This window comes from the organism of the source record quoted next, unplaced genomic scaffold, assembly GCF_019419815.1.
Source record: "Pyrus x bretschneideri cultivar Hongxiangsu unplaced genomic scaffold, Pyrus_bretschneideri_v1 Contig4, whole genome shotgun sequence".
In the NCBI taxonomy this organism is placed as follows: Eukaryota; Viridiplantae; Streptophyta; class Magnoliopsida; order Rosales; family Rosaceae; genus Pyrus; species Pyrus x bretschneideri.
Genome location: NW_025999723.1, coordinates 323,096 through 345,901, shown reverse-complemented (window position 1 = coordinate 345,901; position 22,806 = coordinate 323,096). Strand labels below are relative to the sequence as shown.

General features: G+C 38.5%; 3 protein-coding genes across 19 annotated transcripts; 2 read left to right on the top strand and 1 right to left on the bottom strand.

The window, feature by feature from the left end:
• Window positions 1-4,154: 4,154 nt before the first annotated feature.
• LOC103951519 (protein TOPLESS-RELATED PROTEIN 2) lies at window positions 4,155-12,458 on the top strand. 10 transcript variants are annotated; one of them, XM_009362922.3, is made up of 26 exons: window positions 4,155-4,446; window positions 4,611-4,667; window positions 4,870-5,098; window positions 5,432-5,611; window positions 5,844-5,957; window positions 6,049-6,207; window positions 6,454-6,631; window positions 6,713-6,946; window positions 7,078-7,216; window positions 7,295-7,404; window positions 7,659-7,728; window positions 7,814-7,887; window positions 7,966-8,061; window positions 8,138-8,233; window positions 8,343-8,470; window positions 8,749-8,983; window positions 9,076-9,243; window positions 9,402-9,512; window positions 9,583-9,729; window positions 10,015-10,125; window positions 10,245-10,427; window positions 10,608-10,736; window positions 10,843-10,938; window positions 11,292-11,477; window positions 11,629-11,801; window positions 11,916-12,458. In XM_009362922.3, the coding sequence occupies exons 3-26, from the start codon at window positions 5,019-5,021 to the stop codon at window positions 12,121-12,123; spliced, it is 3,405 nt and encodes a 1,134-aa protein (XP_009361197.2). In that variant the 5' UTR covers window positions 4,155-4,446; window positions 4,611-4,667; window positions 4,870-5,018; the 3' UTR covers window positions 12,124-12,458. The 10 variants fall into 10 exon arrangements, with proteins under 10 accessions (XP_009361197.2, XP_009361198.2, XP_018503999.2 ...); XM_009362923.3 differs by having other exon boundaries at window positions 4,867-5,098; XM_018648483.2 differs by having other exon boundaries at window positions 4,155-4,520.
• Window positions 12,459-12,987: 529 nt separating this feature from the next.
• On the top strand, window positions 12,988-16,743 carry LOC103951518 (serine/threonine-protein phosphatase 4 regulatory subunit 2-A-like). Of its 6 annotated transcripts, none has more exons than XM_048565382.1 (8): window positions 12,988-13,148; window positions 13,278-13,588; window positions 14,136-14,213; window positions 14,385-14,433; window positions 14,635-14,731; window positions 15,050-15,120; window positions 15,405-15,467; window positions 15,823-16,743. In XM_048565382.1, exons 2-8 carry the CDS (start codon window positions 13,488-13,490, stop codon window positions 16,099-16,101), a joined length of 738 nt encoding a protein of 245 aa, XP_048421339.1. In that variant the 5' UTR covers window positions 12,988-13,148; window positions 13,278-13,487; the 3' UTR covers window positions 16,102-16,743. The 6 variants fall into 6 exon arrangements, with proteins under 6 accessions (XP_048421339.1, XP_048421336.1, XP_048421341.1 ...); XM_048565379.1 differs by having other exon boundaries at window positions 14,133-14,213; XM_048565384.1 differs by having other exon boundaries at window positions 12,989-13,148; window positions 14,133-14,213; window positions 15,068-15,120.
• On the bottom strand, window positions 16,626-22,550 carry LOC103951517 (probable GTP diphosphokinase RSH2, chloroplastic). 3 transcript variants are annotated; one of them, XM_048565376.1, is made up of 19 exons: window positions 22,393-22,549; window positions 21,918-22,299; window positions 21,767-21,825; window positions 21,528-21,659; window positions 21,251-21,391; window positions 21,062-21,118; window positions 20,878-20,972; window positions 20,634-20,766; window positions 20,153-20,320; window positions 19,827-20,017; window positions 19,607-19,673; window positions 19,340-19,473; window positions 18,995-19,061; window positions 18,717-18,779; window positions 18,385-18,629; window positions 17,984-18,113; window positions 17,580-17,672; window positions 17,216-17,401; window positions 16,626-17,109 (listed from the first exon to the last, which is right to left on the bottom strand). In XM_048565376.1, exons 2-19 carry the CDS (start codon window positions 22,228-22,230, stop codon window positions 16,816-16,818), a joined length of 2,568 nt encoding a protein of 855 aa, XP_048421333.1. In that variant the 5' UTR covers window positions 22,231-22,299; window positions 22,393-22,549; the 3' UTR covers window positions 16,626-16,815. The 3 variants fall into 3 exon arrangements, with proteins under 3 accessions (XP_048421333.1, XP_048421335.1, XP_048421334.1); XM_048565378.1 differs by lacking the exon at window positions 22,393-22,549 and having other exon boundaries at window positions 21,528-21,663; window positions 21,918-22,008; XM_048565377.1 differs by lacking the exon at window positions 16,626-17,109 and having other exon boundaries at window positions 17,470-17,672; window positions 22,393-22,550.
• Between the last annotated feature and the right edge of the window lie 256 nt (window positions 22,551-22,806).

Here is a 22,806-nt window from a genome sequence, read left to right as displayed (position 1 = left end):
AACATTACTCTAATTTATATGCTAAGCTAATCTCAAAATTAAACTAATATAATGGTAATCAAGAGAGCAGCGAGGTTCACCACTACTTTAGGATGATAAACAAAAATACAATATACTATATGTCAAACTCTTTTATTTCTCACACTCTTGTTTATTTTTTTCCATTGATTTTCTTTAGTTTATTTAATCTGACGGCCAGAAATTGAGTGGACTGTGTGAGAGATAAAAATAGGTGTGTAGATCGTACAATTCAAAAAATATTGTTAACAACATATTAAAAATCGTAAAGTACTCTAATAAGGGAGAAAAGAGAGTGCAAGCACGAGTGCGTAACATCCGGTGCTAATCAAATAAATACATATTTTGTCCACATGTACTTATTTCATGGACATTGAATGTTATGAGGAGTATTTGTACAACATATTTCTCTAAAAAAAGGGAAAATGACTTCACGAGATTCACAATTTTTGTTCAGACTTCTCTATGAGCTACTCCTCTCTTTAAAAATTTTGATGTTCAAACACATCGTCCTCACATAATTTTGAGTTAAATATGAGAGTTTAAATTGAGTCTTGTAAATAGTGAGTTCGAACCTGTAATATAAATATATCGCGTTGTATATAATAAATGAAACTTAAATGGTGGTCCTTTTTCATTTCCCACTTTCTTTTTTTGTCTGTAAACCCGGGATGGCACTTTTTATTTATTATTTTTTATAATTTTATGGGTTGCCTTATATTCCGGAGAAAAATAAGAAAAAGGAAAAAGGGTAATTGCATTATGCTTAAAGTGGCGTGGGAGCACCATGTGACACATGTTTTTGTATGTTTTCGAAGGATAATTTATGCAACACGAGATCTATATATATATATATATATATTCATGCCTTACCTTATCACCCAAATACTTTCTACACGAAAACGACATCTATGCTCAATTGTTGGCACAACATGTACATTAATTGAACAATTGCAAATGATCTTCACAAGTAGTTAACTTGGTTTGATATGGTGAAGAGAGTTGAGATTCCAATGTAATATCAATTTGGCAGTGAGAGAAGCCTAACAATATTTCACACAGCATAATATAAGTGATAAAATAAATTGACAGTAACGAGTGTAGCTTAAAATATTAACTGAGATTCTATATATAAAAAATCTCTTAACGTTATAATATAAAACGACACTTCACATTCCCGTGAGCAATACTAACTAATATAAATTCGAATTTAGACAAAATCCGGCGTACTATATAGATCAAGTAGATTAACACACGTATGGTTGTGGGTGGCAATGAAGGACAATACAAAGGTCCCAATAGATGATGATTCAATTGGGACAAAAAAGCAAATCACATGGATTGCGTAAAAATGCACACAAAGTCTCTCTCTCTCTCTCCCCCCCCTCATACACACATGCATGTAGACTTCCTTTTTCTTCATGTTTGGTGGACAGCACAAAAGCATCCATCATTTGAACAAGTGTAGTGCACTTTGGCGAACGACGACAATCATTTACGACATCAGATCTCTGGTCAGTTCATTTTTTTTTTATTTATTGGTCTTGTGTTCATCGCAAAGCAGATTTTATTGCCGATGTAATTATTAGTGTTGAACACTCGATTTAAGACACTTATACTTAGTATAGGTCCTCATCCGCTATTACTCAAATTTCTTTTTGTTTGCTTGTACTGAAAATGGTTGCACCAAAAGTTTCTCTCTTTAATTAACTTTATTTTTCGTATAAAAAAAAAAAAAGAAAAAAGCAAGGGCTTCCATCATTCATAATACGACAATATCTCTCCATCGTCGCCGATCAATGCAATTGCTATTGTCTAACAACAAGCTAGCTTTATTTATACTACTAAGATTTCTACTCAAACAATCTTATAATTTAATGAATCAAGATAATCATTTTGTTCATCCGTCCATCTCATGATTTTCAACTAGTTTGTATTAAAAAAAAAAAAAAACCTAATTTATACGAAATTTATTTATAAAAATAAACTTAGAGCATGCTAGGAAGTCGATAACATTTAAGACAAACTAATTTAATTTATTAAAAATAGGAAAAACTAATGACAAGGGCTTGACAACTTTGAGTTTTAATGATAAGGACAAAATAAAGGGTAAAGTGAATAGTATCAGGAATAATTTTGTAGTGTAAAAATGTGATTTTTCGTTAAAGTAAACAATACCGTGACTTAAAACTCCCTTAAAAATAACCACATATTACTTTTTTTTTTTTGGTTGGGTTTGATAAATAAAAGCTTAGCATTAATTGAACGTCTAGTTCATTGCCAACTATTATTTTCGAGAAAATAATCAATAAAAAAATTTAATTAAACTTCATTCATCTTCTAGCCAAAAAAAAAAAAAAAAAACTTCATTGATCAATCTCTTCTATTTTCTACTTAAAGAATACGATGGGAAACACGGAATGATCTTTCAGACATCATGTCCATGCCATTGTCCAAAATACGACGTAACTTTTGAAGGTCACCGTTCATCATTTTCAATCACAAAAGGATTGAAAATTAATGTTACACTTTGATTTGGACTTTACATTATGCAAAGTGGTTGTTGAAGATATGCAAATATTTCTTTCGTCATTAACTACTGTAATACATGGAAAAAAATATTCAATGTGACATCCCACATCGCCCAGAGGAGTGATCCTTAAATGCATATTCCCATCCCTACCTAGTATGAGGCCTTTTGGGAGCTCACTGGCTTTGAGTTCCGTAGGAACTCTGAAGTTAAGCGAGAAGGGGGCTAGAGCAATTCCATGATGGGTGACCCACTGGGAAGTTGCTCGTGAGTTCCCAAAAACAAAACCGTGATGGAATAGTAAGCCCAAAGCAGACAATATCATTCTACGGTGGTGGAGTCGGGCCCGGGAAGTGGTCCCGCCCGGGTTGGGATGTGACAATTGGTATCAGAGCCTAACCCTGGCCGTAGTGTGCCGACGAGGATGTCGGGCCCCTAAGGGGGGTGGATTGTGACATCCCACATCGCCCAGGGGAGTGATCCTTAAATGCATATTCCCATCCCTACCTAGTACGAGGCCTTTTGGGAGCTCACTGGCTTCGGGTTCCATGGGAACTCCGAAGTTAAGCGAGTAGTGCGCAAGAGCATTCCCAGGATGGGTGACCCATCGGGAAGTTCTCGTGTCAGTTCCCAAAAACAAAACCGTGAGGACGTGGTCGGGGCCCAAAGCGGACAATATCGTGCTTCAGTGGTGGAGCAGGCCCGGGAAGTGGTCCCGCCCGGGGCGGGATGTGACATTCAAACTTAAGCAGGAATAGACATATAAATTGTCTTAATCAACTGATTTAATTTATATTTGTTATGAAGTTTTATTTGGATGTTTAAATTTTTATGATTCAGGTACAATGAAACCATGCAATCCCGACCAACTGGTGACAAGTAGGTATGATACTCCTCACAATTAGATGTTGGAATGAAAATTTAAACTTAAATGCAAGGCAACATGCTAACCTAATACACATATGTCGTGTAATTTTCAGTTAGAAACTCAAACTTATATTCGGCTCCGTAAAATATATATCAAACTCGCATTTATGTGAGCGAAAACCGGATAGAAGTGTTGAAATTGTTGTTGTTTGAATGCATGAAGTGGCAGAATTGGAAGTGAAACCAAATGAAGACTGCCGACCTAAATTAGGCCTCTTTCTCTTTCTGATACGAGTCCCTCTCATTCCCCGGTTTGGAATAAAAAACAATTAAATCTATCACTTCCACGTATTAAATGTTACCGTTAGGGGCATGCTCATTGCTCATTGGTAGCCACACAGAAAGTTAAAACCAAATGTCAACATCTGCCGGTGGTCCATCAGTCCATTTGCCCAATCAGAAGACGAGCTCAGGCAGTGCAATGGTGGACCCTTCTGCACTCCATCATTTCCACCTTGCCTAGGGTTTTTTGTTGCGTACAGGCTCTAGTCACTACAGTCCAATATAGAGTAAGAAAAATCAGGTAGGGAGAGAAAGAGAAAGAGAAAGCAGATAGAGAGAGAGAGGGAAAGAGATAATGGAGGGAGACAGAGGGATTACGTGTTGCATATATAAACATAAATGGAAAACAATGAAAAAATGATAAAAAAGACTGAGTGAGAGAGAGAGAGAGAGAGAGACAGAGTGCCCCAGAAAAAGCAGAGAACAGCACAGGCTTTGTTTTTGTCCTAGAGAGAGAAAAAAGTATATAAAGATAGAGAAAGAGAAAGAGATAGATACAAAGTAAACATTTTTAGAGAGAGAAAGTAAAAGGGTTGTTGCAGAGTTTAGCTGCAAAGCCCGCACACATAGGGAGAGCAGGGAGAGACAGAGAGAGAGAGAGAGAGGGGAGAAGAACAGCAAAAGAGCTTCACAAGGAAACCCTAACCCTAGAAAAAAAATGTTTCATTTTGCGTCCCTCTGGTGACCCAGTAAGGCTCTGTTATTTTTCTCTCAGCTTTGATTTACATGCCATGTGAAGGAAGACAGATTTCCACAATAATTTGTAAAATCCCAGCTTCAAAATTTGCGGTCTTTGTGTTTAACTTATGCTGCCGCATGTGGGCTTGTACTAAATGTTGGATCTTTGTTGTAGAGGCTGAAATTTCAGGCTTATTGGGGGTTTATCTCAACTGGATTGCTTGAACTAGAGGTTTTCTGGTTTTGTTTTTTATTTGGGTATTTTGTGCCTTTTTTCCTGTGGAATTTTTCTGCTTTTTCTGAAAATTTGTCTGGAGATTAGAGGCATTAAGAAATTTAGATGATTGTGGGTTCTTTCTCTGCATAACTTGGTGATTTGAGGACGTCTTTGATGAATGGTTTGAAATAAAGCTTCTTACTTTGTGCGCCAGAAGTGAGGTGAAGAAGAAGAAATAGCTTCTGGAAGTTAAAGATTTCTCATTGTCTGTTTGGATCCGGCTAGTGGTTCGGGTTGAACCCAAATAAATTGCAGTTGATTTACTCTCTGATCTTTGCGCTGGAGCGGTTAGGATTACCGGGGGCAATGTCTTCGTTAAGCAGGGAGCTGGTATTCCTGATCTTACAGTTCTTAGATGAGGAGAAGTTCAAGGAAACAGTTCATAAGTAAGTTTGATTCCGTAGTACTGTTTTGTTCTGTCTGATTTTCTATTTCTTCTGCTGAGGAAAATTTGGGGAAGAGAAGATTGGAAACATTTCTGTCTATTTTCGGGATTTTGTGTTGTTTTGAGTAATATGGCCGATACGAAGCTTACAAAACAAAAATGGCTTTCGAAGCCAGCCTTAGATTTTGCTGGGTGGTGGCTTGCTCTATTGTTTGCATCTGTCTTTTTCTTCCCCGCCTTTCTCGGCAGAAAAAAAAGAAGCAAGATAAATTGGGTTTGAACGCAATATTAATGCCATGTCTTTGTATATAATGTGCTTCTTTTTTACACTTAGGCTTGAGCAAGAGTCTGGTTTTTTCTTCAATATGAAGCATTTTGAGGACCAAGTCCAGGCCGGAGAGTGGGATGAAGTTGAGCGCTATTTGTGTGGCTTCACTAAAGTTGAAGACAACCGGTATTCAATGAAGATTTTTTTTGAAATTAGGAAGCAGAAGTATTTGGAAGCTCTTGACAGGTGAGGTTCAAAACTATCGCTTTTGACATTCATGAGCATGTTGATGATGCAAAGAGCTGAATTTTTTGATTGATTTACTGCCAAAATTTGATACCAAATTGATCTGATAAATGCAATCAAAGGAAAGAAATAATGCTGAGCCATGTCAGTTGGTAGCGCTGTAGAATTTGATCTCAATGTTCCTTTATGTAGCTATTTGATTGGTTAACTTAATTTTGTTTCCTTCTATCAGGCAGGATAGGGCAAGGGCTGTTGAGATTCTTGTGAAGGACCTTAAGGTTTTTTCATCATTTAATGAGGAACTTTTCAAGGAGATCACCCAGTTGCTTACTCTTGATAACTTTAGGTATTGCTTGTTTCCTCTGTTGCTTCTTTGTTAATCTGGAGGTCTGCCTTGTATTTGGCCCTTATTCTTTCCGTTTTTATTGCATCATCAGGCAAAATGAGCAGCTTTCCAAGTATGGAGATACAAAATCGGCTCGGAATATCATGCTTATAGAACTTAAAAAGCTCATTGAGGCAAACCCATTATTTCGTGATAAGCTTGCATTCCCAGCCTTCAAAAGTTCACGACTTCGAACGTTAATCAACCAGAGGTCATTCTCATATCCTTTCTTAACTTACTTTGTGCAAATTTGTCATTAACCAGTGATCACCTCTTTTTATACAGGCATCTGCTTATGCCACTAGATGCCTGATAATTCTGTAGCGAGTTTGCCTCTTTTGGATATTAGGATACATTATCAATTGCTAATTGATAGATAATTACTGATTGAACTGCTAAATGACATTTTGCCAATGTTGGATTTTCTTCTGATAAGAGTTGCTCATTTCCATGTCAGTCTCAATTGGCAGCACCAGCTTTGCAAGAATCCCCGTCCAAACCCTGATATTAAAACACTATTTATGGATCATTCTTGCACTCCAACTGCTAACGGATCTCGTCCTCCACCCACAAATAGTCCCCTTGTAGGACCAATTCCAAAGGCTGGTGCATTTCCTCCTATTGCTGCCCTTGGTGTAAGTGGCACCTAATCATCTGCATAAGAGAGTGCAACAATTTCAAACAGTACATGGGATTGACTATTTGTTGTTGTGCAGCCATTTCAACCTGTTGTCTCCCCATCTCCTGGTGCCATTGCTGGGTGGATGTCAAGCACTAACCCTCCTTTGCCCCACCCTGGTGTTGCAGCAGCTCCTCCTGGTATGCAGCCTTCTAGTGCAGCTGCTTTCCTGAAGCACCCAAGGACCCCTACAGGTGTTACAGGGATGGATTATCAATCAGCTGATTCAGAGCACTTGATGAAGCGTATTCGCACTGGTCAAGCTGATGAGGTGTGACAAGAAACAATTATTTTTCAAGCTCAGTTACCATGTTTTTGTTACTTGAAATAAGCACTAAGATCTCCCTCACCCTTCTAGTAAAAATAATGACGAAAATCCCTATGCTCGCCATGGTCTTTCAGGTATCCTTTTCTGGTGTGATGCATAATTCCAATGTCTATTCACAAGATGACCTTCCCAAGGCTGTTGTTCGTACCCTTAGTCAAGGATCTAATGTGATGAGCATGGACTTCCATCCACAACAACAAACTATTCTTCTAGGTTTGTACTTGAAGTTAATTTGATCATCAGTTGTTTTTTGGTTCATTTTTCTGAGGTTCTCAATTATGTTGTTTGTAGTTGGAACAAATGTTGGTGATATCAGCCTCTGGGAAGTAGGGTCCCGGGAGAGGTTGGTACATAAGCCTTTCAAGGTTTGGGATATACAAACTGCGTCAACACCGTTGCAGGTACTGTATGTTATGACTTTGTAGTTGTTGCTTGTTTTCCTGTTGTCTTTATGGTCAATAATGGGTTACATGATGGGTTTGGGTCTTTTACAAACTCATAACCATTGTTCAAGGAAGATATAATTTTGAGTCTTATTCTTATGATACTTTCACCAAGACCAGGGTAGCTGACACCTTTATACTAAACTTTGGTGCATAAGTATTGTGATCTAGAAGAGTTAACTGATTGTACTTGAAAATCATTCCTGATTCAGACAGCTCTGGTGAATGATGCTGCAATATCAGTTAATCGTTGTGTATGGGCGCCAGATGGGTTTATGTTGGGTATGTACACTCCTGATCAAAAGGGACAAATAGTAAGCATCTTTTTAGTGAGATAACATTCATGACCTGCTTTTATATTTCCCAGGTGTTGCATTTTCTAAGCACATTGTTCAGATATATAATTACAATCCAACTGGAGACCTGAGACAGCATTTGGAGGTAAGATTGTACTTCATATAATTTTTTCCCTGGGCAATGACAATGCACAAGTTATTGACTATTTGTCTCATCTTTTAGATTGATGCTCATGTTGGTGGTGTTAATGACATTGCATTCGCTCACCCCAACAAGCAATTGTGTATTGTTACATGTGGAGATGATAGAGTGATTAAGGTAAGCTGTAAGACTTGATGTGGTTTCATACTTGGAAGAGATTTGGGATCCCTGATTATAAACATCTGTGCAACAGGTATGGGATGCTGTAGCCGGACGCAAACAGTATACATTTGAAGGCCATGAAGCTCCTGTGTATTCAGTGTGCCCTCATTACAAAGAAAATATCCAGGTTTATATCTTTTTATAAGCTTGTCAACGGGTTTGTTCTAATTTGTCTCTTCAGATAAGCTCCCATCCTCCTGACTATTATATAACAATGCCATTTGTCCTTGTGGCAGTTCATTTTTTCAACTGCCATTGATGGGAAAATTAAAGCTTGGCTATATGATTGCTTGGGATCACGAGTGGATTATGATGCTCCTGGACTTTGGTGCACTATGATGTCATATAGTGCAGACGGAACCAGGTAAAATTTGTACTCCATTATATATATTTGTCTATTGCAGATTATAGTTTGACATTAAGTTATTGGAATAATATATCTGCATGGAATCTTTTTCTGTACTAATGTGTCAGACTTTATTGGATGAAAAATACAGCTATTTTCCCCACTCCTCCCTTCAGACCTTCCCCTTTTTTTTCCTGGAAATTTCACTTGAAAAATTTCTTTTGTAAGCCATTAATTTATATCTCAAATACATACGTATACATATTACATAATGACGATACATATTGTGCATGCAGACTCTTCTCATGTGGAACAAGTAAAGAAGGTGAATCCCATCTGGTGGAGTGGAATGAGAGTGAAGGGGCTATCAAAAGGACATATTCTGGTTTTAGAAAACGCTCTTTAGATGTTGTTCAATTTGACACAACAAGGAACCGATTCTTAGCTGCTGGTGATGACTTTCAAATTAAGTTCTGGGATATGGACAATACCAATGTGTTGACAGCTGTGGATGCAGATGGCGGTTTGCCTGTCAGTAGCACTCTCTTTACATTTCATCAACACCACTCAACTGGAAGAGTGAACAAGTCACACTAAATGTTTTACTCTTTTAACTTTTGCAGCCTAGTCCTAGACTGAGATTCAATAAAGAAGGGTCACTGTTGGCTGTAACAACAAATGACAGTGGTATTAAGATTTTAGCAAATAATGATGGCTTGCGCTTGATTAGAATGTTGGAGGGAAGGGCTATGGAGAAAAATAGAGGCACTACTGAGCCCATCAACTCTAAGGTAGGGTTTGTTCTGTGGTCCTTAAGTCCATATTTGCAAAATGCCTGATGACATTAGTTGTTGATTCTGTGATCAGTTATCAATAGTTATATTTCTACTTTGCTATCCTGATTCTCATGTCAAGTTTTATTGCTTACCTTTTGTTAATTTTCTTCTAGCAGCCTCTGATGGTCAATGCAATAGGCGCCATTGTGAATGTTCCTAACACTGTTGCTCCAGCCCTGGAACGTCCTGATAGAATACAACCAACTGTGTCTATCAGTCATCTAGTAAGTTTAAGCTGCATAAAATTGTTTATGCTCTCTATGTTCGTTGGTTTATATTGGTTTTTCACTGCAGGGTACTATGGAGAACAGCAGGCTTGTTGATGTTAAACCACGGATTTCTGATGATATAGACAAGATTAAGAGCTGGAAAATTTCTGATGTTGCGGATCCCTCTCAAATGAAAGCTCTCCGACTTCCTGACTCTACAATTGCTGGAAAGGTATAGAGGACTGACCTTCGATGAGTTTGTATATATCTCTTCTCTGTGGGGGAGTATAAAATGTGACAGAAAACCCTAACTTGATGTTTTTGTTTATTCATGGTTTTTTTACCCAAAATAAAGCAGATTTTATTTGGTTAGTGAACATAACTTTTGTTTGTTTTTTTTTTAAAACTGGTGCCGATTAATCAATATAAACGTATCTACTGTAGTGAACTAGATCGTTTACTTCGACTATGTAGATTCCACAATACCATAATTGAAGAAATTATTTCCTACTGGCAGATTGTGAGACTAATGTACACCAACAATGGCCTGGCTTTGTTAGCCCTTGCCTCCAATGCTGTTCACAAGCTTTGGAAATGGCAGCGTAATGAAAGGAATCCATCCGGGAAGGTATGGCTTGTGTCTTTGCTCAAGTGAATCTGTGCCTGTTGTATATTTTATTTGTATGTTATAGGTTTCTACCTTGCGGTTTTTGTCTTGTTTATACTTTTCTTTTTAATTTTTTTCAGGCTACTGCATATGTTGCACCACAGTTGTGGCAGCCTCCCAATGGAACTCTTATGACTAACGATGTAAATGACAATAAACCAGCTGAGGAGTCTACTGCGTGCATTGCTTTATCCAAGAATGATTCTTACGTCATGTCCGCATCTGGTGGGAAGGTCTCTTTGTTCAACATGATGACATTTAAGGTATGTTATTGGTGCCTCACATTTTTGTGTTTGTGCCTCCTTGTTTCGTTGATCTTTAGTCTGGCTGAGAGAACCCGGGCATATATAGGGCTGATACCCTTCACGACATAGCGATTCTTACAGATCGCTATTTGTTTTAATTATCTTGTTGACTAAATCCACCTGGTAACTGCTTTGCAGGTCATGACAACATTTGTATCTCCCCCTCCCGCAGCCACTTTTTTGGCATTTCATCCTCAAGACAATAATATAATTGCAATTGGCATGGAGGATTCTACTATATTAATATATAATGTTAGGGTTGATGATGTAAGGCATCTTCCTTGGTTTTCTTTGTATTTGCTGCTTGATGTCTTTGATTTTTTGCTGAGTTGTCTGGTTATCTGAAAAGCTAAACCTTGGATGAGATTTTCAGGTCAAAACCAAACTGAAAGGTCACCAGAATCGGATTACTGGCCTTGCATTTTCCCAAATTCATAATGTACTGGTATCTTCAGGTGCTGATACCCAGGTGAGTGACCGGTTAGAGTTTTTTAGTTCTATAACAAGCATAGCAGTTCTTTCCTTTCATAGAGGAAAACATTGAACTTGCTGCTCATTTATTTGTTTCATATGTTACTAGTTTTTTTTTGGGTGTGATGGGAGGTGAATGTAATGCCATAATTAAAAGATGAGAATAATATGGATGGAGGTGTTTCATCCACTTCCAGATAGAGGATTGTTTTCGGACGACTGAGTACAATGATTCTAAATGGAAAATATTAGACGCTCTTGATCCTCTTATTTAATTGCAATTATTTGATTTTTGAGTCCATAGATTCTAATTGCATGAGAGTTTTGTTTGCTTCGGTGACTGGGCTGCAGTTATGTGTGTGGAGCATTGATGGATGGGAGAAAAAGAAAACAAGGTTCATACAAGCACCAGCTGGTCGCCAACCCCCGATGGTTGGAGAAACAAAAGTTCAGTTTCATAATGATCACACACACCTGTTGGTTGCCCATGAAAGCCAAATTGCTGTGTATGATTGCAAGCTTGAATGTTTGTGCTCTGTAAGCTTTCACCTGGCAGTCCTTGTGTCATAGTTTCTCATTGATGTTTCTGCTTCGGCAGATCGATATGCAAGATTCTTGATTTTCAGTTTTTAATTGATTTTTCCTTCCATTATTGTAATTTGACTTTTCTTCACCTCTATGATGGTAGTGGTCTCTGAAAGATGCACTCACTGCTCCCATATCAAGTGCAATATATTCATGCGATGGTCTACTGGTTTATGCTTCTTTTTGTGACGGTGCTGTTGGAGTTTTTGATGCTGATACCTTAAGACTGAGATGTCGAATAGCACCTACTGCTTATATACCATCATTTTCTCTCAGGTGAGCCGACAAGAGTATTCTGCTGTTTGTTGAATAAAAAACTTTGTTTTTTCGAGTTACGTTTGAGATCTTGTAAGGTTCATTTGCCGTTTGCTGATGGAAAATATTCTGCAGCGGAAACCCCAGCTATGCTTTGGTTATAGCAGCTCATCCGTCTGAGCCTAATCAGATTGCACTTGGCATGACTGACGGCTCAGTGCATGTAGTTGAACCATCTGAGGCAGAGCTGAAGTGGGGTGGGGCGCCCCCTCAAGACAACGGCCCTTCCAATTCGTCAAATCCTTCTCCTAGCGGTCAAGCATCTGAGCATCCTTCCCGGTGATGGTGGCATCGATGAAACGAAGGATAGACATGAATTTCATGGTGCAGTTTCAGGAATTTTAGTTAGTACATTTTCCAATTTTTCGTTAATTTGAGCCATTGCTTTGGTTCACGGCTGCTTATTATTCTATGTAAATCTTGTATTTGTTTTGTTGAATGAAGTTGTAGGGAGGGAGAGTATGAATCTCTTATATTTTCATCGCCAGAATGTGTTGGAAGACACCATGAAAAGGCCAACTTGTCTTCCGGCAGTATTTTAGGTTGTTTTATTCCCTTTAATACGTAATTATAGTATACATAAGTAAATGGTTTTTGGAATGAATTATTGTTTTATTACTGCGCTTCTTATTTACTATGTTATGCATGAAGAAAATGTCTCAAAAAGGTCGAATCCGTCGAGACGCTACTGTCGTGTTTTGTTTATTTATTTTTATGTTTGTCCAATCAACGGAGAAGGGGATTTGAATTTGGGACTTGTTTTAATCAACGGCGATTTTGCAATCAAGGATAATATAGTAAGAGATGGGTTTTCGAGAGCTCTTTAGTTACTAGTGCATCATTCTATTATTCAAATTGGGTAGAGCAATGCACTCATTCTCTGCACTCGAGTTTGAGAAGTGTTTCGAGGTATCTTAAATTACCACGAGATATGGTAATTTTTCATATGGGGTCTTAATCCACACACAGTACTTGTCACCTACTCCAATTCACATCAACCCATTAATTCCATGGAGAAGGAAAAAAAAACAAATTAATCCAAAAAACAATACAGACACAGGAAGAACTTCAATGCAATAAATATTTTTTAGAACAGTATTTCAAAGCCAATCATTAATTTATTTGTTAAACAAAATACGTGTGACACGTGACGAGACTGCTCGCAGTCGCAGTGACTTTCCCGTTCTACACTTCTTGTCTTTACAGTCTACCACCACTCTCTCTCTCTCTCTTCTCTAAACAGAGATTGATTCGATTTGGTTCGGGTCGGGTCGGGTCGGTCGGTCTCTCAGAAAATCCCAAAGCTTGGTAAGTCCTCTTCATCTCTATCTCAATCTCTCATGTTCTGTTTGGTTGCCGGGAAAACGCCCCGCCGTGAAAAGATGAAGGAAGTTTCGGAAATTTTGTTGACTGCTCGTATTTATTTCATCTTTTTAGGTGCGAGTTAGTGTTTTCTGGCTCGGTTTTTCTCGGCAACCAAATGGAGTGGGAGAGCATAAAATTTCGAAATTTACTTATTGCAGGAGCATTTTTTACTTGTTCATGTTATTAGGAGTTTCAAGTTACTGGAATTCAAATTTGTGTTAAAATTGAGGAATTCAAGTGAATGTGATTTTAACCATGAATTGTAGGTTAAGAGGGCTCTAAATGGAGATGCCATCAAATGAAAATTCACAGCCCTCAATGAATTCTACCAGCAATGCTGATCATCAACAGGAGGCCATGCTTCCCGATGGCGTAGATAATCTGTAAATTCTTCTTTCCCTCTACATTTGAATGTATATCGTACACGGTTTATTTTGAAGTTCTTATCGAATTTTAGATTTAAATTTGGTTTGCAAGGCACTTGTAGCTTTAGTTGGTTAAGAGCCGCAGTGAAAGTACACTCTCTAGGTTTTCTACGCGCTGGACTAGAGGGCCTTATTGATGCTCTTCACTGATAACAAAATACAACGTGTTATTGACCCCGAGGGTGAGGGACATTTTAAGGATCAGAGACCTTTCACATTCATGTAGTGAGGGATCAGGTTATTTTTCGTATAGTTTGCCCTATCATAGTATATTATCCAGTCTAGTAGAAATTCAATTGTTAATAGATCTAGTCAATATGCATTTTTAAGTAACTTCCATCTTTTAGGGATTAGTATTTGTTTTCCCCTATGATTGAGATGATGTTATGGAAATTTACTTTTTCACGTCACATTGAGGGCTCAAAAGTCTTCTCTGTGCAAAATTCATTTGTTTTGTTTTTTATTTCATATTATGGAACTATTGGTGAACTTGATATTTTAGATGTAATGAGTCGAAGCTGGAGTTTTCTGAAGCAGAAGTTAGAGAAGTGGTAGAAGTTATTGCATCCACTGGGAAATTTTGGTAAGCTGTCATCTTCATTGTGTAACTCTCTCATCCGTGTTTAGTTATTAATATATTATTTTTGGTACATGTCATGTATGTGTATTTGATTGTGTTTACTCTTTGGTATGATGCATGAAAAACAAACATTCTGCTTGGTAGTTAACTGTTCTTGTTACTCATATGTTACAGGCATGATTGGGACAAATTAAAGAGCATGCTATCGTTTCAGTTGACGCAGGTATGGGGAAGTATGCCAGCATGTTTGCCCTTCAGCTATTTATGGTTGTCACTGTATGCATGCTTGCACATGCACGCAAACACTCTTAATGGTTGTGCATGATTGCTTTCTAGTTCCTTGTTTATGATATATGTATCTTTCTCTCTCTCTCTCTCTCTCTCTCTCCATCTCTCCATCGCTCTTATTCTTTTATTTCTGAAGGTTCTGTTGGAGTATCCTGAGGAAAAAATGGCAAGTGAGCAGCAAATTACTTCTTTAGGAGAAACCTATCCTGAGCTGGTGAAGAGGTTGGATGAAGGTATTCTCATTCGCCTGATCATATAACTTGATTGATGTGTCGTTATATGGGTTACTGCCCTTTGGTATTTGTTGAGATCTGTGTGATCGAATACCCAACCGCTGTCTCATGTACTGGCAGTCTAGGTCATTCTGGGTTTTGGTGAAAAATGGGTGGGATGATGTACTTGGACTATAGCTAATAGTCAAATCAAGGTTTGGGCAGTAGGCGTAACAATCACAAAAGAGGATGTGGAGCTAAAATTTCTAGTCTATGGGTGTTAGGGTCTATAGTTTTATAGAATTTTCAACTCCCTTTTTCTATCATAATTGCTTGTAGTTTGTTTCTTCATTGCAGCTCTTCATAGTTTTACCGAAGGTCCTCCGTTTACCCTTCAGAGGCTTTGCGAGGTGTGTATTCCGTCTTTACATCTCTGTATTATGTTCATGATTGTGTCATTCATCTCTGTTTGACACTTTTTGAGCTCTGATTATTGAACTAGATGGGTTGAATTTGTCTTACCTTTTCTGGAACTGCTATTATTCTCTCGCCCTTCTTTTCACCCTACTGCACTATTCGCCGCCTACCTTTAGCGAGTGCTTGCATATATTTTTGTGTGATACGTTCAACATGCTACTATTCCTGTTCTATCATTACCAGATCTAATTTTTTTGGTGATATTTTTGTCAAACAGATCCTATTGGATGCAAAAAGAATCTATCCAAATCTCTCGAAGCTTGCTCTTGCATTAGAAAAGGTAAATAAATCAAAAACCTGATGCAAATGTTTTCCTTTATTTCTGATATTCTTTTAATCTGACAATTTTTCTCACTGCACCTGAGGCCGCTGATGGTTGCTCTATCTCCTTGACCATTTACTTATTCCATCGGTTTCGAGCATTGTCTCCATGGTTTAAATAATATAAGGTTGCTCTAATGCTTCCATATTATTTTTTGGGCTGAAAAAACTCTTCCCTTTAAGTAACTTAAATCCTTGCCGCCTTATTTTAACTAATATTGAAGTATATCAAAGCTACAACTTGCATATTATTAGTTTCATTTTCTTAAACCTTTTGAATCGTAGCATTACAACTAGCACTTTCTTGCTCGTAGAATCTATTGGTGACATCTATGCTGACAGTCTCAACGGATCCGTATCCACAAGCCACAGTGCAAAATTCAGTTGAACCAGACAAAGCAATTGACGAACCTAAAATTCACTCTGATTCAGTGCAAAATGGGGTGGAACCTGTGGTAGGCGGCGATAGGGATGAAGTTATGGCAGAGGTAGAGCAAGCTGATATCGATGATGACATGACCATTGCCATGGAAGCTTTTGAAGATATAGTTGGATCATCAGACGCAAATTCAGTGCAGACCAATAATTCTTAGTTTTCCAGTGATGTAGTCAAGAGCGCATCAGTTCCTGCATTAACCCTACCTATTGAGGTCGAGTTTTCTAAGTGAGGAACTTGGATCATTTACTCTGGTCTCCGGCATGCAGGTTAGCAGCAATTAATACCGGAAAGCACGGATACTGGCTGGCCACATAGATCCGGGAAGATTCTTATTCATATTTATGCTTAAATGATGTAGTTACAATTTTGAGAATGCTTTATTTTAAGGGATTTGTTCAGCAAGTTTATGTTGCCCACTTCACTTGGTACAATGCTTTTAGTGTTGAGGTATGGGGAAAGGCACAGAGAAATGTCAGAGCCATATATGGAAATTTCAAGTGGCGAGCAAGGGCAGCCTGTATATCCACCTCATTTCCTACTAGCTAGACATGGTTCTTCTTTCGAGATCCGTCGTTTAAACTTACCAGTTTCAGGAGGCGAGGAACCTGAAACTTTTGAATTTTCTTCTTAGGATTCAAAAGAGAATTAAAGCTCCTGAAACCACTCTGTAACCGCAGGTAGCAGAAATATACTTTTATTTTTATTTTTTAATTTCGAGTGTAAACTTTGTCATATGTACATTGAACTATTGGTTCAATCTCATCCTGGAAGAAATAAATAGCAGATAATACAGACACAGAACCAGGACATAGAGTTTCTTCCCTCTAATTAGTCACTATTCACAATGAGACTTTTATTTCCAAATTTGTTAGGCTCTGACTTCAACGACGTCGCCATCTGTGAGCTTTGTATTGGGTAAAACCAGCTGACCGTTAACCAGGACCAGTTTTCCCTCCAGTCCTACTCTTCTTGCGGCATCTGCTGCGGTGCTGCCGGTTCTCAACCGCATTATTTCACCATCGGGCCAACATATAATCACCACTTCTCCAAGGACAACAGAACCTGGACTGCGGTAAAACTTGCTGCTATGCTTTGCTTGTCCAAGACTTGCTTCTGAGCGTAGCTGTTCTTCCCATCGCAGCATCGTCCTCAACAAACGTACCTAGAATCCGAAAGCAGATATTAAGTAGCGTCAATTAGGCACTAAGTTTATTTAGCAAGCGACTACCACGCTAAAAAATTAAAATTATATGCATTCACAGGAAAACCTTGTTGTTGATGCTAGTTTCCATGGAAGTTGACGGAACTGAGCTAAAGCTTGCTGTGGATGTAACATCGTCGAGCTCTTTTCCGTCAAAAACAGCAGAAACAACAGACCAATATTCCGATTCTTCTTGGTCTGTCAAGTCAATGACCTGAATGAAGGTTGGAAGTAATCGCCCAAACTGGTCTTGCTGCAGAAGGATACGCTAGTTAAATTATTTAAGAGAGCAATTACAGTCATCATATGATCTATTCGTACCCACGATAACTTGTATGCTTCGGTTTGGGTCTCGGGTTACTGTAGATGATTTTGAGGATCATTGAGTTGTATGAAGGATCTGCATTGCGTGAAGTACATGTTAAACATACCTTATGGTACATTCCATCTCGACAAAGTGTATATCTCTCTAGGCAGGTACACCAATCCCCATGTCCTGGTTCACACCACCATTCATCCGTCACCTGGAATACCAAGTCAGAGCAAATGGGGTCACTTGATATTCTCTATACCGACAGCACGTCTACAGAATTCTCCCTATACGACCGAACTTGAAGGAGTTAGAGCATGATGGAACTCAACCGGAAGATACTAATGTAATTTGATTGCAGAAATATCAACGTAAGGGACAAAGTCGAGGATGATTTGAAGATTAAGAAAGCTTGGGAGCAGGACAACTACGTTGACAAACTATCTTAAGATCTTGAATTCTTTCCACGAGTAAAGTTTCAGAAACTATGCAGTGGAGTCAATCTTTGAAATAAAGAAAGTCAACCTTCTTGTATAGTCTTGCATAGGCTTCCCACCGTTTTATTTGGAAAGAAGATTTTCTATCAGCTACTGCTTCAGAAGCAGCTAGTCCAAAGCTCACAGCAACTATCAACTCCCTTCCATCTTTCTCTACTCTGCAATGTCAAGTTTAACACAAAACTTGGTCACTGGAATGCTCAAAGAGTAACTCATGCTAAAAGAATATGGCACATGGTAAGTTTTCTAAATTCCTCGATGAGTATACAAGCCTTGTTGTACAAGTATACGTAAACTACAAGAAAGTACATATAAGGAATACATAATCAGAAAGATATGATTTCATAATTAGACTTTTGCTGGAAATCTGGGATTGACCAGATTTGTCGGAATTACTTCTATCAGTATAGACATCAAGTAGTTACATACCTAATGATAACAGCGGCAAGAAGATGACTCCCTTCCACTCTAAGGACTGGATGTCCAATTTTCAACAAATCATACTTTTGAGAAAAATCTTCTTCTGTAGAACTTTGGTCCTCAATATCTTTGGATAAAAAGGCTGATACATCTATTTCAGATTCATCCGTGCTACTTATGTTAGAAAACGTATTTCCAGTCTCTTTATAAAGCCAATGTGCTGCAAGTCCATGTTCAGCGTACTCGTGCATCCTCTAAAAAAGATGAAATGATTATCAGCTAAGTCAGAAGAATAGTAACAAGTAACTCTATTCTCCTTTAAGTTGGAAGACATTTGACACCTGTGTTCGTATTTGAACTTCCAAAGGTGATCTGTCAGGACCTTGTACTGCAGTGTGCAGAGACTGCAAAAGGGTATTCACAGTAAGATGTCGAAAGCGGATTCCGATAAAGGCACAAAGCATGTACATTACATAATACATATACCACATTCAGACAGAATAGTCCAACATGGTTCAAGGGTCGGAGACTCGGAGGCTATTAGGAACTGAGAAAAACGGAGCCAAATCATTTATATCGACCTTCTAAAACTAGTGGAATCATGAACTGGAAAACTGACCTGATAGCCACTAGGCTTTGGATTGACAATGTAATCATCAAACTCACCATCAATTGGGGTCCAATGCCTGCACATAACAAATTATAGACATAAGCCGGTCTTTGTATGCAAAATAATTCTATCAATAGTCAAATATTAAGTTGCTGGCAGTAACATTATCACATATTCACATTACCCTTAATATAAACGTATGTGATCATATTAATGCATACAATTACCCCATTCTATTACTTAACTAGATCCCACAACAAATAAACAAAAAGAAAGGAAAAGATTAAAATGTCGGGGGCAGGGCAAGTGTTACATTTATTTAAAGAAGAAGAAGATAGAGTTCAATTTGATTACTTGTGTACAATGTCAAGAAGGCTGTAACAACACTGGACAGCAGGCCCATGCAAAGTTCCGTTCTTGTCTCCAACGACTACCCTTAATGCACGGGCATCATAAACTTTACTAATGCTGACATCTTTCCGTTTCATCTACAAGTGCAACGACAGACTAGATGTGTTAAAACTTGCGAGGGAATTCTATGTAAGGGCTTATCTGGTGATAACTGCAAAAATCAAGCACAAAAGTCTTCAAACATATTAAACTGTGAAGTTGCATTAAAACCTTGCTGTAGATGCTATACAAACTTTTCAAGCGGCTCGATAAAGTTACTTCCATCCCTGGAACATAACTGAAAACATAATGTGGGTTGGAACACTCAACATTAGCCAAACTGACAATGAAGCATATACATTGTATGGTGACGTATAAATTTATTTGTGGTCGCACATAACCTTCATAAAATTGCAAGCAGAAAATGAAAAAGGAGACAGCAAAAACATACGAAGTTGATATGATAAACTCCTGCTCGAGGGCCTCCTCACAAATGACCATAGATGCCAAGGCAATTCCAGCATCTTGCACAACCTTTGCTCTTCTGTGAGTCTCCAAACCTTGTCCTAGAGCATTAAGAAATTTAGACCGTTTTCTTCGATCTAACAATACATCAAATGGCACTACAGCTTCCAAAAGATCCTGAGAATAATTTACAAAAAAGATCTGAGCAGTGGCCTTAACTTGAAATATGATCATATACTTTTAATGTCACTTTCTACAGTTTTAGGATACAGTATTCAGATAGGAGTTAAAAAATTTCTTTTAAATTCTTGCCTTCATGGTTGTGACATCTTCATCAACTGCTACAGGCCCCTCGTTGTCGGAAATTGAGCTTCTTCCATTTAAGGACAGCAAACTGGATTTTCTTTTTGAATTTCCTACTTTGTTACTAGAGCTCCACATAGAAGCTAGATCAGCTCTCATTTTCTTGAACATCTCAGGCTGTTTATGACATACAAAAAGGTTTACTGGATTAGAACATACAATTGGGGAAGGAACTGCAAATGGTATAGCAAGGACATAGCACTGAGTTAAAAAAAAGTACTAAACAGCATCAATCACACATCTATATCAGAACCTAAAGGTAATATCATAATACCTAGTTTCGATTGGAGCTACCCTAGGATACGTTTGGGTGCCATACAACATACAATTATCTCCTATCTTAGATACATAAAACATTCACTATTCTATAATTGTCTTGCTTAATATGTCAAATTTCTACAACTACTTTAAAGGAAGATTGTGATCAGACCTGAAGAACAGCAAAGCACAGATCTTCCAGTTCAGCTTTCATTGCCCACAAACCCAATCTGGAAGCCAGCGAGCACCAAATTACCAAGGTCTCCCTTGCAACAGCTTGAGCCTTTGGCAGCGGGAGAGCATAACTGTAAAACGTTATAGAATGTAACACATCGAGCCTAAAACTTCATAGTGGATAAGCAAAGTAAATGGAACAACATGAGCTTGTAATATTCATGGAAGTTTAGTGTTAGTACATTGTTCTCATATTGTGAAGACGATCTGCAAGCTTTATAAGCACAACACGTGGATCATCAACCATGCCCAGAAGCATAACTCGTAAATTATTTGCCTGATAGATTAATAGTGCAAACATGAGACATGGAAAACTATAGTAGTATTACTGATTCTCTATGGTGATGTAAATAGTGATTTCTGTACCTCCTCATGACCAAGTTTTCCCTGGTTCACATTTATCCTGCGGCGTCTCCGTAAAAGCTGCAGATAATGAGACCAGTTGATTAAAATTATCATCCCTCAAATTTCAGAGGTGAATTGCGCCATATTTGACATCAGATGAATCCAGATAACTAAGAAAGGAATCCAAATTACGTAACCAGGTTACGATACCTGATTTATGTAGCTTAACCTGGAAACACCAGCAACCAGCTTCGCAACATGATCACCAAACTCTTGTTGTATATCGGAGAAACTTACACATGTATCGTCCACCACATCATGGAGAATCCCGGCTACAACAGTCTCAACAGCCTGCACCAAACTTCAAATTCTTTTATGGAACTGATGGGATAAAATAGAAACTTGTTCTGTTTGTAGGAGGATGTACGTATACAGTATACTATATTGAAAGTAAAAGTACTGGGTGACCAGCAAGAAAGATTCATACTCGCTCCCCGCTTGCAGGAACCAGCATGGCCAAGATTCTTCCTGTATGAATGCAATGGACTAAATAAGGGTCTCCGGTTTTGCGCAGTTGGCCATGGTGAGCTTTCTTAGCAAATGCAACTGCCTTTTGCACCTGCCTTCACAGTTCACACATACACACACACGCACAAATTGTTTTAGTGGAATTGCAGACCAGTTGTATATATTTTGAAGTAATCAGGTAATAAAAAGATAGCAAACCTTTGGATCATTGAAGATAGGATATCCAGTCACGTCCACTCCCTCCACCACATCAGAACCTAAACCCACCGCATTGATTAATTAAGTTTAAGCATAGATAATCAAGGTTTAATTGCTAACCAGAATGGAAAACGGGAGTTAATTTGTTCACCTGGCTGGGCTTCCATTTTGGGCCACAAGAAATCGACCTTGGTGGAAAGACAAGCCCCGGAGGCGATGGCGACGGCGGTGACCGCGACTTGAGTGATGGTGGAGGTGACGGCACCGTGGAGAGAGCTAGTGCCGGAGGCAGTGGCGATGACGTTGGCAGAGGTGAAGACGGAACTGAGGGACGCCGAGACGGCCAGATTGGGGGCGATTTGGTCCAGAACACATCGGAACTGAGGGGAATTGCGGAGGTGGAGGCGGTGGAATTTGTGGGCTAACATGGTGGTGGTGGTGGTGGAGGAGCCTTGGCATGTCATGACTTATGAAGAAGGCATGCTGAATTATGCTTTGGCAGTTGGTTGTGGTAGTTAGCTAAATGCTGCCAACTGAGCAAAGGAAAGAGAAATGAAATTAATAACATTTGCCAGAATTTAAATAAAAAAAATTAAACAAAAAAAAGAAAACAAGTTATACGTAACCGCTCCGTTGTAGGTATGTGTGGCAAGCGAATAGCCAGCCAAGTCCAAGCGCTGTTTGCTTCGTTTCTGATTTCTGTTGAGAGGGACAACCGACCGTTGCATTTCATGATTCCATAGCCACCAAAAAGATAAGTCTCTCTTCCGATTCTTCCAGACACTGACACGTGGAATTACTCCTTCCAGCATATCTTTTTCCTTTCTCAAATGCAATCGTTTTCTCACTTTTTATTATATACCTTCAAAAGTTCCAAAAAAATAATTTAATTTGATATGTTTATTTTTTTATTTTATTCTTTTGGAACAAAAGATATTATCTTTATTAAGGGGAGTGAGTGTGACACACCCCGTCCCGAAGGAGGGCATGCTGGCCGTCACGTGAGAATGACGTAACCATTTACACAGTACGGAAGCTTT